General features: G+C 36.8%; 1 protein-coding gene across 1 annotated transcript; it reads right to left on the reverse strand.

The window, feature by feature from the left end:
* Window positions 1–13156: 13156 nt before the first annotated feature.
* On the reverse strand, window positions 13157–15062 carry LOC104587091 (endochitinase-like). The gene is made up of 3 exons (XM_010244545.2): window positions 14513–15062; window positions 14281–14434; window positions 13157–13828 (listed from the first exon to the last, which is right to left on the reverse strand). The coding sequence occupies exons 1-3, from the start codon at window positions 14937–14939 to the stop codon at window positions 13459–13461; spliced, it is 951 nt and encodes a 316-aa protein (XP_010242847.1). The 5' UTR covers window positions 14940–15062; the 3' UTR covers window positions 13157–13458.
* Between the last annotated feature and the right edge of the window lie 1831 nt (window positions 15063–16893).

The raw sequence follows: 16893 nt of genomic DNA on the forward strand, positions 1-16893 counted from the left end.
ACTGTGCGCCAAAAGCCATAATGCCTAAGAACACTTTTGACCACTCTAGAGCTCGCTCCCCATCTTGGGAATCCCATTCACTACGTAGCTCCCCGCCGTGGGAGATCTAACCACAAGCACAAGTCGACCCCGCCCAATTCAATGACCTACAATAGAAGGTCGACAACATAATCACCATGATGGAAGCATTGGGACAACCAGGACAGGCCCCTCCAACCGCTCTCCTCACCGCACAGGTGCCTATGACGGTTGATCCTTGAACCGAGGACCCTAAAAAGTGCCCTGCAAAGTGGTAGAAAACCAGAATAGAACGTGAGCAGCCCCAACTGTCTTGGAAGTCCTACTATCATCCTCGAACCTGAGCCAATGACACTCACAGTTGGTTCCACCATGCCAGCACTTGACTCCCTGCCAAAGAGTGGCTCAGCCAATGCTCACACCAGCAATCTATGATCTCATTGGCTGAGTCTAGCTCTATCCGAGACCAAAGAGCAGCGGCCAAAGTAGAAAAATCAATGAACGTCGACTCGACGGACCGGAACATAGAAGTCAGAAGCTTACGAGTGTGAGTAGGGAGGTAAGGCTACGTGCGGGGGTCTCCTTGAAGGACAAAGGAAAGCTGGAGGCTGGGGATAGGCTAAAGGCTAGGAAGGATGAAATGGTAGAATGATGATCTCGTTATGAGTTGGATCCTTATTTATAGGGAGAGATCCTGAAGTCTCGAAAAGAAGGAGTCAAAAGTGTTTGATTCCCATTAGGGAGGGGGATTTTGGATTCGGTATCAGTGAGCACCGCTAGGGTTTCTCCACGTGTCTTATGAGATATCACAAGGATGAGCTTTCCTTTCGTCTAAGGATTCTCTTAATACACTTGTGCTACTTCCTTCCGCGAGCCTCTTAGACTGATGTGGCGCAGATGACGTCATTACTTGTCTTGCATGTCTTTTCTAATCCTACTAGAGATTCTGTCACACGCGTTATTAGTGATGCACGTGTCCCTTTTACTCATTTCTAACCTATGATGAGCTTGACTTCTTCGCAGTTGTGTTGTGGCTTTGAGCTCATCGCAAGTCAGCGCAGGTCCGGAGCTCCTCGCAGCTCATTTTGGTTCTTAAGCTTAGTGCATGTTAATGTGAGTTCCGAGCTCATCGCATATGTGTGTCGAGTTATGAATTCATTATAAGCATTTATGTGGTATTGGTTTAGCACCTTCTATGTTCTCATGGTCCAGGTGACCATCATACACCTACAATAGGAAAGATTGGACGAGTTGGAGTGTAGCTAGGCAGATTATAGTGCGGCCTGTTCGGCGAATAGACCAGTAAACTGCACTTAGCCAAAGAGCCAGTGTTCGCGCAAGAGATCGTGGACGAGCTCCCTCCTCCCAGGTGGCGGCCTGCACAGTTTGAAAAGTATGACAACACCTTGGACCTGAGTGATCACCTCAAGGAGTTCAAATCGACGATGATGCTTTACGGCTTTGTCTGAAGGCCTCATGTGCAAAGCCTTCGTTGCAACCCTCTAGGGTGCGGCTCGAACATGGTACGCTGCACTACCATTGTGGTCTATCGCCACCAAGGAGTAGCTCGAGACCCGGTTCCTAATACAATTCACCACTAGCCAAAGACATTAGAAGACCTCAGCCAACCTCATGCAAGTGCAACAGAAGGAAGGGGAAACACCAAGGGACTACCTAACAAGGTTTAACATTGAGGGCTGGACTAGTCAGTGGCCATAGTTGCTATCATGAACAGACTACGCTCGTCTAGGTTCAGCTTCTCCATGGAAAAGAACTCTCTTGCAACTCTAACCGTGCTCATGACATACGCACAAAAGTACATGAACGCTGAGGAAGCTCAAGTGCTACGGAGGCGAGAAGAAGAAGCTCAACATGATCGAGAATGCCGAGATTGAGATGACGGAAAGGCAGATTACGATAGCAAGAGATCGGACTGCCATGGAAACCGTAGACCGAGGACCCCACCATCGACAACAAGAGATGACGGAAAGGCAGACTTTCAAACCTACTTTTTATTTTAAAGCCAAAGGCTAATGTTGCATTTGGCATTCCTTATTTTAAGGACTTGTCTCCTTTTTGCTGTTAAAAACTCACTATTTATATGGGCATTTTAACTACAAGAATAAAGATTGTACTCTATTTATTTTAAGGTCTAGACAACTCTGGCTTACTTTGGGAGACAAGAATAATATCTATTTTCACAAAAGTACTCTATGCCACCAGAAAAAAAAAATGAAATTCAAGGAATTAAAGATTGTACTAATTCTTGGGTGACAAAGCATAAAGATATATCTAAATTCTTTATTTCTTATTTTTTGGAGTTATTTACACATCGACCTCAACAGGATTTATCCTTTATTTCGAATATCTTTACTCCTATCATTTCTGAGGAAGAGAATGTCATTTTAACTATCATCCCTTCTTAAGAAGAAGTCAAAACAACTTTATTTAGTATAGGTTGTCTCAAATCTCCAGGTTTGGATGGAATGCCAACTTTAGTATATAAAGAATACTAGGATATGATGAGCTCTGAAATTGTAGCTTTTGCCCAAGAATTTTTCCAGAACAAGAAATTACTTAAGTGTTTAAATCACACTTTTATTTGTCTTGTTCCAAAGAATGTCAATTGTACTAAGGTCGAAGACTTTTGTCCAATCAATCTTTGTAATGTACTCTATAAAATCATTTCCAAAATTTTAGCTACCAGACTTCATACTGTCTTGGACAAATGTATCTCCTCGAACCAATTTGCCTTATCCTAGGGCGTCAGATGACCGATAACACCATCATTGCACATGAAATGTTCCATTTCTTAAAACATTACAAGAGAGGTACAACCTTTGTGGCCATCAAGTTAGATATGGAAAAAGACTATGGTAGACTAAAATGGTATTTTCTTCTTTTAGTCTTAAAACCTTTAGGTTTTTTGGAAGACTTCGGTCACACCATTCTAGAGTGTATTTCCTTTGTCTCCTATTCTATTCTTATTAATGGAACCAGTGAAGGGAAAATTCTACCCATTAGAGGCTTGAGACAGGGTGATCCATTATCACCCTACTTATTTGTTATAGCCATGGAATGTCTTACTCGGATGATTATGAAAGCTGAACATAGTAGTCATCTCAAAGCCATACAAATATCTACTAGACCCCTTCAATCTCCCATTTATTCTTTGTAGATGACATCCTCTTATTCCTCTGTGGTCATCGAGACGAATTAGATAACCTTAAAACTATCCTCCATCAATTCCAAGATTCTTTGGGATAATTAGTCAACTTAGAAAAATCAGGAGTTTACTTTAGTAAGAACATCCATCCTAGGCACCAGAGAATGGTTCATAGATAACTCCAGATTCAAGCCCTTCTTGTGGATACCAAATACCTAGGTCTTCCTCTAATCTGGGGTCGAAACAAATACTCTCAATTATCCTATATCTTGGATAATCTTAAGGCTAAGCTTAATAAATGGAAAGCTACAACTCTTAGTCAAGCCGATAAAAGAGTTTTCATTTAGTCTGTCCTCCAAGCTATTCCAACTCATAATATGTTTGTTGTACAATTACCCCAAAAAACTGTGGCAGTTATTAACCAAATTATTAAAGACTTTTGGTGGGCCAGGTCTGAATCCAATCCTTATCCTCATCCTTGGTGTTCTTGGAATTCTCTAACTATTCCTAAATCCTCAAGAGGCCTAGGTTTTTGAGATATCAAATTGGTAAATTTAGTGTCGCTTAAAAAATAGGTCTGGAAGTATCTAAATGAACAAAATAAATTGTGGGCCCAACTCTAGAAATCAAAATTCCCCACTCATTCTCTCTTCCCTTATACCATCCATTCAAATAGCTCTTTTTTCTAGAAATCGTTGGCACCCAAACTTCAAAGTCTTATTCAGGAAGTAGGATTTTTAGTTCGGGAATCCTCTTTAGAACAACTTGTTCATCTACCCTAGATCCAAAAGGATGATAATTTTTGAATGATAAATCACCCTATTTCCTTTCCTATATCTAAGCTTACTTTTAATGATATTATTGTTAATGGTAATTGGAATGCTTCTATTCTTTACCAACATTTTGACTCTAAACAAGTTGAGAGCATCATAGGAACACCTATTTTCCCAACAAATCTCTTTATTTCCTGGGTTTGGACTAAACATTCAACAGGCAAATTTTTAACTATTGTTGCCTATAATGATCTACTACATGATTTGCTTCACCGAATTTCTCCTCAACAAAAGTCTTGTATTAAATGGATTTGGAAGCTCCCTTGTCCCCCTCGCTATCAACTCTTTATTTGGAGGATTATCCAAGATTTTATTCCTGCTAAAGCAAAAAATTTTGCTAATAATCAGGACCAAAATTGTATTTTTTGTCAAAATCATATGGAAACTTTACATCATCTTTTTTTTGAATGTCCTTTCATTCAATCCATTCTTTTTTCTTTACCTTGGAATATTAACTTTGACACTAATACCAACTAGATAAATTGTATTCTCCAACTTCATACTATTTTTTTTGAAAGAAATACTTTTCTAAGAGTTCTCAGTTGGTATGCTATTTCTTTATACTATATTTGGTTTGCTCGTAATGAAAAATCCTTTAAAGATATTACAATTTCCAATCTTTAGATTCTTAACAAAATTAATGCGATTTTTAATGGTATTCAAAATTCAAATACTCCGTGAGATTCACCTTCGGAATTACCTCCAATCTTAAATCTATCTGTACAACCACATCTAGATGGTATTCTATTTACAGATGCAGGGAAATCATCTTTAACTGTCTTTTGCTTTGGTACTATCCTCCTCAACAATCATTTGAAATGTATTCAATTCTCATGGGGTCGAAAGAATTTAAATTCAGTTGTTGTAGCAGAACTTTTTCTATACATCAAGGCATCCTCCAAGCTCTTCAACTAAGTAAGAGAAACATTTTGATCTACTCAGATTCTCAATTGGCTATTCAAGCATTGCAAGGAAAATCTTCTCTTCACTGGTCCCTTTTGGACCTTCTTCAAAGAACTCGAACTTATTTCAGTTATTTCATTCAGTTTTTTATATATATATTAATAGAAAGTTTAACATCATGGCTCATCAGATAGTATGCAGGAGTAAAACTGCCATACAAGATTATTTTTTGTTAGATACTGATCTTCCTGATGTATCTGATGTAAGGAACGTTGTATCTTCTTCTTTTTGTTAATATAATAGTTCACCTTTCAAAAAAAAAAAAAAACAACGAAACAACTAGTAGAATTAACAACAACATTAACAAAAGCAAACAGATAAGAACCCACGGGATTCAACAACCAAGACCAAGTAAGCTAAGCACCGAGAGTGTCATCGAATAGGACCTTCAAAAGCATTGTCAATGCCATAAAACAAAGGTCAAAGAACCTCCAACAGAAATTGCAAAGTCAATGGAGACTCCTAAAACAATGAAGAACCCAAGATAAAAAACAGAAGAAAAAAAAAACACTTAAAATTTGAAACAAAACACACCAACAACACTTGAACTTAATCAAATGGGTGGATGAGGACACTCAAAGCCTATGATAAATAACCTTCCTTGGAGATACCTACTTTGAAATTATTATCATTCCAAGCTAGATGCCATAAACGGTTGTTTAGTAACCGCACCAAATGATCAACAAAAAAATCAAACTCCACAATTTGGATGTTGCCTTGCCAAACCAGCCAGCCCATCACAAATAAAACTAAAATGTCAATCCATTCCAAACTTAGAAAATTGGAGCAAACTGCCAATATTCCATAAAAAAATGCTCTCTTAAATGCCTTATTAATCATGTCACTAATTTTAAGCATGGAAGCGCAAAATGCTCCTAACATCTCAATAGAGCTAACCACTTCTACCAAAATTGGAATACTAGGAAATTGATAATTGTTGGAAAAAAATTTGCACTATGTTCATTGATATCAGATCGGCGAATCAAACACCATCAAAATACCGTTGTCCATCTTCCGTGTAGACACCCCATTTTTGCGATCCTTAGTCTTTTTGTAGCACTTTGAGCTTCAAGCATGCTTCAATTAACCTCTCAGTCGGCTTGGGGGTATTTTTGGAATTTTACAAAAGTTGGGGCCTCAAGCATCAAAGACCATAAGTATGTAGACCCTAAAAACACAAACCAAATGACACCAAGGTCACCAAAATCTGATACCGTTTACCCCTTTATCCTAAGACCTGAAGCCGAAACCGATTCCAATCATCTGATCGGAGTCATTTTGATCATGAACCTCATTTCCCATCAAATCAAAAATCTGACACTATAGGTATGTAGAGCCCAAAAATCCAAATCCAACGACACCAAGATCACCCGATTCTGACACCGCTTACCCTTCATCTCAAGACCCAAAGTTGGAACTGATTCCGATCGTCTGATCGAGATCATCTTTGATCCTAAATCCTATCCCCCAGAAAATCTGAAATCCAACCCTTTAGATGGATAGATTTTGAAATTCTGAGTCAAACGGTACCAAGATCATTCAATTCCAACACCATTAGCCCCTCCATCTTGAGACCCGAAATTAGATTCGATCTGGGCCCTTTGTCGAACCTAAGGCATCCCATGACCAAAACTTTCTCTCAGCCTCTAGAAGCATCTTAAAAATCCAAGATTTGACCAGCTAGGAGCTTCCAATCAATCAACCCAATCACGTAAACTCGGAATGTCCAATTTAGGTAAATTTTTGAAATCTTTCACTCTTTGTCTTCATTGATTGAGAGTATCTCTCCCAAAGCTGTCTTGACAGCCCATTCTCTCAATCAATCTCCCTCCAAAAACTCTTTAAACCTCAGCCATTGATCTCTCTTGTCTCCCAATCTCAACCCTTCATTTCCTTTTAAAACCCTCCCCAAAAATCTATAAATACCACCCCTTTCTCACATCCTAGACGCACAATCTAACGTTCACAAGCTAGCTTAGGGAAAGAGCTCAACTCCCACGGCCATTACCCACGTCCCAAAGCCTCCCCACTCACTCTCCAGCGTCCCTAGAGTCCCCCATATCAGTTTGAAGCCAAAAAAACACCCCTGGGTCATGCCTCAATTCAAGAAAGAAGCATGAAACATTCTTGAAGTAAAGATCTTATTGCAGAAAAATTATAGACATCCAACATGTTTTCTCACATTTTGGGCTACATAATCAACATCATTAGCCTTCCAAATAACTATGAATTCATCTTGAAACCAAGGAGTCTGTCAAAGTTTCAAAGGCCTCATGAAGGACATAACAAAGGCAGCTGTCAAGGTCGGAGTTATCGAGGGAAGCTATTCAATGTAATGGGAGAGGCGACTCCTTACTTTGTAAAGCCAACTATTAAGGCATGCTGTTATGCATTTCCATTCTTTTATTATTATTATTTTTTGTCATATAGATCTGTTGTTTCCATTCTATCTTAGAAAACTTTTGCTTCTTTCAAAGTAATCGAGTAGGATCAGTTTATTAGTTGTCCGAAGATGAAAGTCCCACCCTTAGAGTTCTCTTTGTTTAGCCCAACAACCACTTGCATTCATTTTTTTTTTTTTTTTTACTTTTATCCTTTATTTTTTTTTGTTTATTGAATTTTAGTTCATTGTTTTCACTTTTAAGCCTAATTAATTGTCTAAGAATCGTTAGAATTTCAATCATTTCCTAATTAATTGTCTAAGAAACGTCTACTATCATTTTCTTGAAATTTGCATTAGAATAATTGTGTTTCATGTTTTTCTTAAGGAATTAAATTCTGCCATTTTTTTAATCAAGGATCTAAGTGGGCCCCTCTTTTATTTTAAATTTCATTAGCATTATCCCATTTGTCTAATTAGTTTCCTACGTTTGCATTTGCATATTTAAGTAGTTGCATCCTGTTAGAATTTTGCTCCTTTTGACCTTTTAAGGTGTTATCATAATACAATTAATTTTCTTCTCCCAATTATAGCTACTACTCTTTAGCATTAGTTTAGAACTTGACAATACTTTTCCAACATTCCTCTTATGATTTAAATAGGGTCATTTGTCAATTAATTTTCTTTAATGATATTAATTGTTCTTAATTGCTTTAGTCCTATCATTATTATTCATGTATAGTTTCTTGCTAGCTTATAGATTTTGCATTTAACTTTTCATATCTCGATGGCATGTAGTAGGTTTTGTCCATTAGTCACTCATTAGTCACAAATTTCAGGTTTTTTTTTTTTTTTTTTTTTTTTTTTTTGCAAATAATTAGTTTGGGGGTCACCAAGAAAACGAAATCTCATTCCCATCCGGGTTTTGAGAATGAAAAGAACATGCTTGGGGGTCATTTGGGTGAGAAAGCAGCAGAGGATCTAAAAACAGAGAATTATTGAGCATGTAATTGGCTTGTGCACATCCAGTTATATGGCATATTATTTTTCAAGATTTTATGATTTTAGATATTCAAATTAATTTAGTTGACATATATGCTTTCAGAACATATCTGTCGTGTCAAAATATTATTCTAGGATCACATTGAAGAGACTTGCAGAGCTGCTGTGTCTCACTCTCCAGGTTTGTACCCACATACCTCATCAGTTTTTTTTTTTTTTTTTTGGTAGATTCAATTCCTTTAATTTTGTAGATTTTCTTTCATTTATAAAAAAGGTGTCTTCAGGTTCAGGTTCAGGTTCTGTATTCTCATCTTATACATTCATCTTGAGGTCATTTTGGTAAATATACTTCAGTGTGAAGGGATCTTTTCCGAGGTGTCCTTTTGGCTGTATATACTTCATTGGTAAATATACTTCATCGGGTACATGAAAAAAAAAAGATAGACTTGTGGTGTAGGTTGTGAAGGAGAAAAGTCCCAATAGGCTATATGTTCTATGTAAAGAAGAAAAGGATTCAATCTTGATGTAGGGGAAATAGAAGGATTTCAAAGATAGAGTGGTGAAATAGAGAAAAAACTCCATCAATACCAACACCCGTTTGTTGACATCACATAAGCTTTTTTATATTGGCAACTGGTAAACTTCTATTGATGATAGTGAAATATGTAAATAGGGTCATATAAGCACAAGGATACAGATAGCACCACTTTTAAATGGGTAGATTGGGTTCATTATTTGAAATATTTTACATTTTTTTATCTATTAAATCCAGACCAATCATCCTAATGTGCTACAATCTGATTACATTTAACTCTGTGATGCCATAGAGGTTTCAATTTGATTTGGTTAATTTTCTAGATGCATAATTCATTTATTGTTATGAGAATGCTGAATTAGGATGCCTCCTTGAATGTCTTGTTTTTTATACTTTCTTTAATAATTTTTATGTTTTTGATTTACAGGTTCATCAATTATGCTAAGTGGATTTGCTTTTGAAGATGTGAACCTTATTCGATAAATTGAATTTTTTAAAGTTCTTGTATTTTTATATGTACTGTATATTGTATGTGAACAGTTTGATTTGGATATTAATTAATTTTTAAATTAATATATTTTGTTTTAAATTGCATTTTTTTATTTAAATTTCTTAACTTAACTTTTCATGTATCAATTATCATGAATTATTTGTTAAGTATGTATTAAAGTGATGAATTAATAAAAAAGTGTATGTACCAACAAATATGGGAATTAACCTGGCATAAACATTAAAAAAAATGTATGTACCAACAAATATCAAGTATGTATTTAAGTTGGCGGTCATGAAACTACTAGATTAGCCATAAACAAGACCTAAGGCGGCAGTCATTTGGACCTAAGCCGGCAGTCTGAACCGCCGCCTAAGGAAGCAAATGATGTTGGATTAAACCAAAGGTGGCGGCCAATTAGGATCAAAGCCGGCGGTCTGAACCACTGCCTAAGGAACCAAACAATTTTTGACAAAACCTAAGTCCGTGGTCAAAAACGTTGCCTTTAATAACACTAAGCCAGCAGTCTGTTAGGACCGCCGCGTTAAAATGAAATTTGGACCACCCTGGACCGGCCACCAGAAGTGGCGGTCTTGATCTGGCCCGACAGCTACTTAGACGGCAGACCAATGACCGCCGCCTTAAACCTAAGCCGACGGCCAAAAGGTCTAAGCCAGCGGTCACATGACCATCAGCTTAAACTATTTTTTTTTGTACTGTCTAAATACTCCCTAACTTAAGTATCAGAGTGTCTATGTTGAGTACAGACAACCCGGGCACTAACTCTTCCTCTTGCAGAATAGAACCAATTCGGCCTAGCACAACTTGGCCCGACAAATGTTATCCGAATCAGATTCTGAGTCATCTGATACGCAAGAAGAGCCAGATCATGCGATATCAATAGCCATCTAGGTTATTTTTCTCACCTCATGCGCATCACAAAATTTATTGAAAACACATCCGTACTTGTCATTGGGAAATGTTGTGATACATGATTGAGATGTCCTGTCAAGTGTTGTGGGGTGCTGATGTCGATACTTGTACCTAATGAGTAGAGGCGAGACGGGATTGGCTACCCACAGAGCACACCTCATAGGCGTCCCACCACCCATCCCCTCCATGCATTGGGAATATCTCCCCATCACAAGCAGAGGAAATGTGGATGGGTGGTGAGGCGCACTCCATGGCAGTTGAGGCAGTGACCAAACCTGCCAAAGTCTCCCTTGGATGTTGTACGGCCCGAAAATTCAACCCAGTTCACTGACCAACAAACAATTAGCCCGAAAACATTTTGTAACTGTAAACTGTAGCTTGGACCTAAAATCCGCCATTGCGTTGAAACTTTAAAGATATTCCAGTCGTGATCATGCCTCCGCTCAATTCGATAAGGTCAAAGAAAGGAACTTTTAGAACTGAGAGACCTATTATTCTATGTCAAACAACTCATCAGCAATTGAGAGCTTACGGTTTGATAGATAAGATTAATTCTTCTATTAGGAGGAGCTTTGCATCGAGATCACATCATTTCTTAAAACAATTGTGTATGCCATTTTAAGGTCGATTAAATTCTGATAACTCTAAACATAAAAATATTATCTAATTATACACAAATTTTGTAAATAATGTCTAAGAACTATCTAATATTTTATAATATATTAAAGAAAAATGAGTGTGATAAATAATAGTTGCTTTATTGATATTGGAAATATAATATAAAATTTAAAATCAATCCAAAAATGAAATTGTTTTCTTGGTGGCGGGTTAATAGTTCAACCTTTTGTATAATATGTGCAAATCATTGATCTCATAATTAATAAAAATTTAATAAAAGATAGAAATACAAAAAATATTAAAAGATAGAAAATTTGTAAAAAAAATATTTGACACATCTTTAATATTTTATATTAATTGTATTAACAATTAGACACGACAAATAAGAATTATTTCTAACTTTTATTTATTATGTAAATAAAATACAAAATCAAAAGTAACCCAAAAGTGATATTGTATTTGGTGGGAGATCAACAATTCAACATTTCAGGTTAAATGTGTGAACCTATGAAGCTATAATTAAATAATAAAAATTAAAAAAAGATAGAAATGAAAAATATACACAGGTAATATATAAATTATGTAAAAAGCATTTAGGCATATCTCTAATATTTTATTTTAATGAACCATATTAAAGAAAAATAAGTGTGACAAATAAGACTAATTTTTATACACATAGAAATACAAAAAAATGTAGAAAATTTTGGAAAAACATATTATATAAGGTTTTTAAAACTGACCCGAACAATGAACCAGTCAGAGGTCTGGTTCCCAGGTCAACGGTCGGCCCGTTTTGGTAAAAAAATAAAAAAATGGTTCAACCACTTGGGTCAGCGATTTGCTAACCAAATCAATGTTTTTTTTTTTTTTTTTGGAAAAAATCCAGTTTTGGGGAAAAACGGAATTGGTCACCTGACCAATTCCCGGTTTTTCCGGTCCAGTCCGGTTCTGAAAATAAAATCTATGTCATCATCAAAATTTATCACATTCAAAGCACATGCACACTTACTAGTTAGTTCAAAGGGAAAATTTGCTAACCTCCCATGAAGTTTAGTAATTGCAATCACCTTCATTGAACTTTCTAAATATTCAACGAGCTCGAGTTCGACTCAAAATCTTGAAAATAAATATATTTATATATTATATTATATTGTATATATGATATTTTTTATAATATAATATGTTTTATAATATATACGTGCATACCCATTTATGTGCTATGTGTGTATGTGTTAATTGAGCCAAGCTCATGAGCTTTTGAGCCAAACTTTTTATGGGTTGAGCTCAAGCTTGAATAACTAATCGAGCTTACCTTAAGGTTCCAAATCGAATTGATCCTAAACAAATTCGAGGCCGAACTATTCGATTAGAGCTCGATTCAATTGCAACCTTAAATAAAGTTGCAAGTAGACCTCCTCTGGTAGAACCTTCTAAAAAATGACATAAAATGTCCAAAATACCCATGAAGTTACTGTTGAGATAGGTTTTTTAGGTAAAAAACAATACAAACTTTATGAATAACGAAAACAAAGAGAATTTGAAGTTGCAGCTTTACCATTGAACGAATGATATAAAAGCGTATTTGGATTGGAAGGGTTTGGGGTAGTGATTCATTTGAAGAGAAAAGTTGAAAAATAAACATTTTTGTTAAAAGTAATCACATGGGCATTTTGAATATTTTAATGGTATTTTTTAGAAAATTCTAAGAAGGCTCTACTTGCAAATTGCAACTATGTCGGAAAGTTTAAAAAAGGTGATTACAATTACCAAACTTCAAAAGTGATTTCAGCAATTTACCATCATTTGAATATCACACCATTTAATATTTTGCTCTGACTCGGTCCCGCATTTGACCCTTGAGGAGGGATAGAATGCGCCAATGCGGAATGGTAGACTCTCTGCTGGGTGAGCGTGAAGCCAGTTTAAATATCACTCTCTCAGACGCATTTCCACGATCAAATAAAAAAGAAAACAAGGATGACTCAAGTCTTTTAATCTGCACAAAATTAATTTTCTAAGTCGTCGATTTGAATTTTGCATGTTTGCTAACAGTTAGTGGTAGCCTGGTAGGATTATTTTTAAGCCATTATATTCATGATTACAATATCAAATTCATTTTTTAACATATAATAATCTGATTGCTTTTAATTTACTTATTAATGATATTCAATATAAATGAAGACCATCTGATATGAGTCCAATCTAAATTCCATACCTTGAACTCACATAGTAGCAAATCAATTTTGGATTTAGGTTAGATCTAATCATTCGTTGGCATATAATCATACATGCAGCAAATAAATTGAAGTTCTCCTCCTCGAGTAGCTTTTATTAAACTGTATAGAATCACCACCAGCCGAGACCCGAGATATATACTTGTACATATATATCAGCTTCTTGATACAGATAAGAGAATGAAACGTGGATGCATGGATATCCTAGTTAAGCCAGTAGTGGCCGTTGTTTTATTATAGTTCAGGCTTCAGTGAAGAGATTAGAGATGATGGAGCAGAGCATCATCTAAACGAAAGACCTTTGGTTATAGCAGTCGAGGTTATCACCATAGCTCACTCCTAACATATCGCAATATCTCTTATAAAACCCAATGCGGTCCTCAACTTGGGCAACTGTCCCTCTGCCACATTCATTTCCTCCGTTGATGATGTTGGTAATGACACCATACCCAGGGACTCGACCGCCAGCCGTGTCTGTAGCTGTTGGTGTCCATTGTCCGCTGATCACATCGTGGCATGAAGGTTTCGGGGACTGAGGGGTCATCCAGAACCAGAGCGCTGTCTTGAATGATATGGTTGCGTCCGTGGCAACCAGGTCTGGGTTGTTAAGGAGGTCCGACCCTATGTATCTTCCGGCTGGCCCGTAGTTGTAGTTGCTGCAGATGAGTCACAAGTTATTGTATTAGACGACTGTGCCAGTTGGGCTTAAATTTTCGGTGCTCGAGTTAGGTCTTATGCTTTTTAAAATTTTTGGGCTGGGTTTGGGCCTAACTCTTAGGAGCCCAAATCCGCCTCGACCTTATCCCAACCTGAGTCCCACCCAATTATATATATATATATATAATATCAATTTTTAGTGTGAATTAATTGATCAATCCATATCCAACTCGTGTGCATCAAATTTTAATACAGGTTGGACCATAGGGCTGAATAGATCGGTCTTGAGTCTTGACCTCAGATTCCAGTTAAACTTGGGCTTTAGGCCCAACTCTTTGGTTGAACTAAAACCCAACCCATACCACACGATTTGCACCCCTACTCAGGCTGAACTATACATAATACATATACAGAAACAGGCAGGAGAAGATGAATTAGAATAACGGCTTACTGTGAGATTTGGATGGGGCCTCGGCCGTAATACTTTTTGCCTGGAGCGCATGGCCACTGTGTGGAGGGACTACAGAAGTCACCGGGATTGTTCCGTTCTTCAATAAAGCAATACCCCCAAGCATAAGGGCCGTCTGGAGCAGTTGCCCATCCTCCTACGTACATAAACAAATCAAAGTTAATAGATGACCAACGCCAAGAATAATTCGTATTGATGTGTGGGTGTCAGTCACCTGTAGTTTCATGGGAAGTTTGACCCAAGAAAGCTGCAATCTCCCTTTTACGTGTATTGGTGTCGCCGGTCGTTGCGAAGCCGGTGAAGGACCGTGCAGCGGTTATGAAAGCATTGTAAGTGTAGAAACCATTAGAGCAAACCACGTCATTTCGATGCTTGAGCATCTCATTGAAAAGGGTCTCATTGATGAGGGAGGTCACGTCGCCGGATGGATTTGCCGGCGTTGGCGTTGGAGTGCTACCACTACACTGACTCTGGCAAGTATCCGGTCTACAGTAAGGGTAGGTGTTGCCACACCAGCCATATTGGCTACAACAGAGCCCCCCCGGACATAGAGCTCCCCCAGCTTGACGCCCACATTGTTCGGCCAACGCTCCAAACAATGAGGCCAAGGAGATGAGAAGCAGGATCAAACAGAACTTCATCGTGGAGTAGTGTTATGGCTCGGAAGGCACGACAGGATATATATGCAGTTTCTACTTTCTAGTGGAGTGTTTGAAGATTCAACAAAGGCAGGCGAACCAAGTCTGACAGACAAAACTTCAAATCTTTACAGGTAGAGCACGTTCTAATCGGATATGATGAGGAAACTCTGTCTGCACTTCAACGATGTCTAGATTCCCATTTTATTGTTTTTTAAATACTAATTGAAGAATGAACAATGTCAACTTTCCATTTAAGTTCCATGTGAATGAGTTGATTTGGGCACCAAGTCTTTTTTTATCCATCTTCTCTTTTGTATTGTAAAAAGAAATTAGAATGTAGTGGCACATACGATTCGAGGTCTGATTGAAAATTCTCGATTAGTACTCTACTTTGCGTTTAGTGTCACTTTGAATTCTCTAACTTTAAATGTTGACAAAAAATTAACAGTCTCAAATCTTTGCCTTTTTTATTCAAGAAAATTGAAGTCAATATTTGGGACTGCTAATTTTTTGAATAAAAGACACAAAGATTTGAGACTGCTAATTTTTTGTCATTATTTGGATGATTGATAAAGAAAATTAGATGACACTTAAAAGGCATTTGTGTCTTTTTCAAATGCCACTTAATATCATATTTTGAAAGTTCGAATACTAAATTATGGCATTTTAAAATTCAAAGACCAAAATAACACTAAACCCATAATAAATGTTACTAATCGGGAATTTTCCCTTTAACTTTACTTTGTCCATCGATTGGGGGTACTTCCTAACGTCCATTTCACTCTTTGATGACAATGATGAAAGACCTCTATCTATTTAATGAACCTTTCTAGATGTGCTCACTAGTCAAATTTTAAGAGAAAAATGGGACAGACAATAATGAAATGATGGAAAAAGGTAAGGCATTAGATGATTATATACAAAAAAAATGCATATAGTGTTAATGGCATGGTTTTCAATGGTTTTCGAGACCATGGTTTTCAAAACCAAACTGGGAACAAGTCACTTTTCCGTTTTCCTCAAAAACCGAATTTTCCCAAAAAATCAGCGAACCGATGAACTGGGTGGTTAATCGTTTAAACAATTTTGACCATATTTTAATTTTTTCTATTTTTTTGTCAGAGCAAGCCGAGCGTTCAGTTCGAACGGTTGGACCATTCAACCCAGTAATCGGACCCCTGATCGATTCAGTCACCGGATTGATTTTAAAAATCATGAATCAAAGAACCACTGACCCGGTCATCTAATCATTTGACTTGAGTGACAGTTCACGGGTTATTGTTAATTAACATAAAAATAGAACAAAAAAAAAGGATATTTGTGTCCCAATTGATCTATTAGACAATTTAGAGTGTTTTTCCGTTGCTTGCATCCTAGTTCATCCTATCACAATAGTTCCATTAGGATCATATGCCCTACCCTAAAAGTTAAAATCAATAGTGTGACATTGTTGAAGGACATTTTTGTACTGTTCACATTTATTAATAAAACGACATTTTTGTCATTCATATTTTTGATATTGCAATTTACATGAGTAGTCCAAAGCATCTAAGTCTAGATGCATGGTGTATTCTTTAAGTGCGTTAATAATTTTAAATATGCTTATCTTGGTTCAAGATACTTAAATGGTTCCTCCGTTCCTCAAAAGATCACCAAAAAAGCTTTGATGACCTGGATACAATGGCATATATTATGCTTGCCTCACAAACCTGATGAATCTCAAGTTACTTGTCTAGAAACATTAGAGAGAAAATATATAGATGGTTGTTAGAGAACAAATTCACTGAACTTTACTCATTAATAAAACAATTGCATGGAGTCTTTTGTCAATAATTAATTTTATCATCACAGTTATGTACCTAATCCTTAAACCTAAGGCATCATGGGTACCTTGTGCATGAGACTCCATAATTTAATGGTGTGAACACTTATGCCCTAGTCAAGGGCATAAGGC

Source organism: Nelumbo nucifera, chromosome 6, assembly GCF_055504915.1.
Source record: "Nelumbo nucifera cultivar China Antique chromosome 6, China Antique-T2T, whole genome shotgun sequence".
Lineage (NCBI taxonomy): Eukaryota > Viridiplantae > Streptophyta > Magnoliopsida > Proteales > Nelumbonaceae > Nelumbo > Nelumbo nucifera.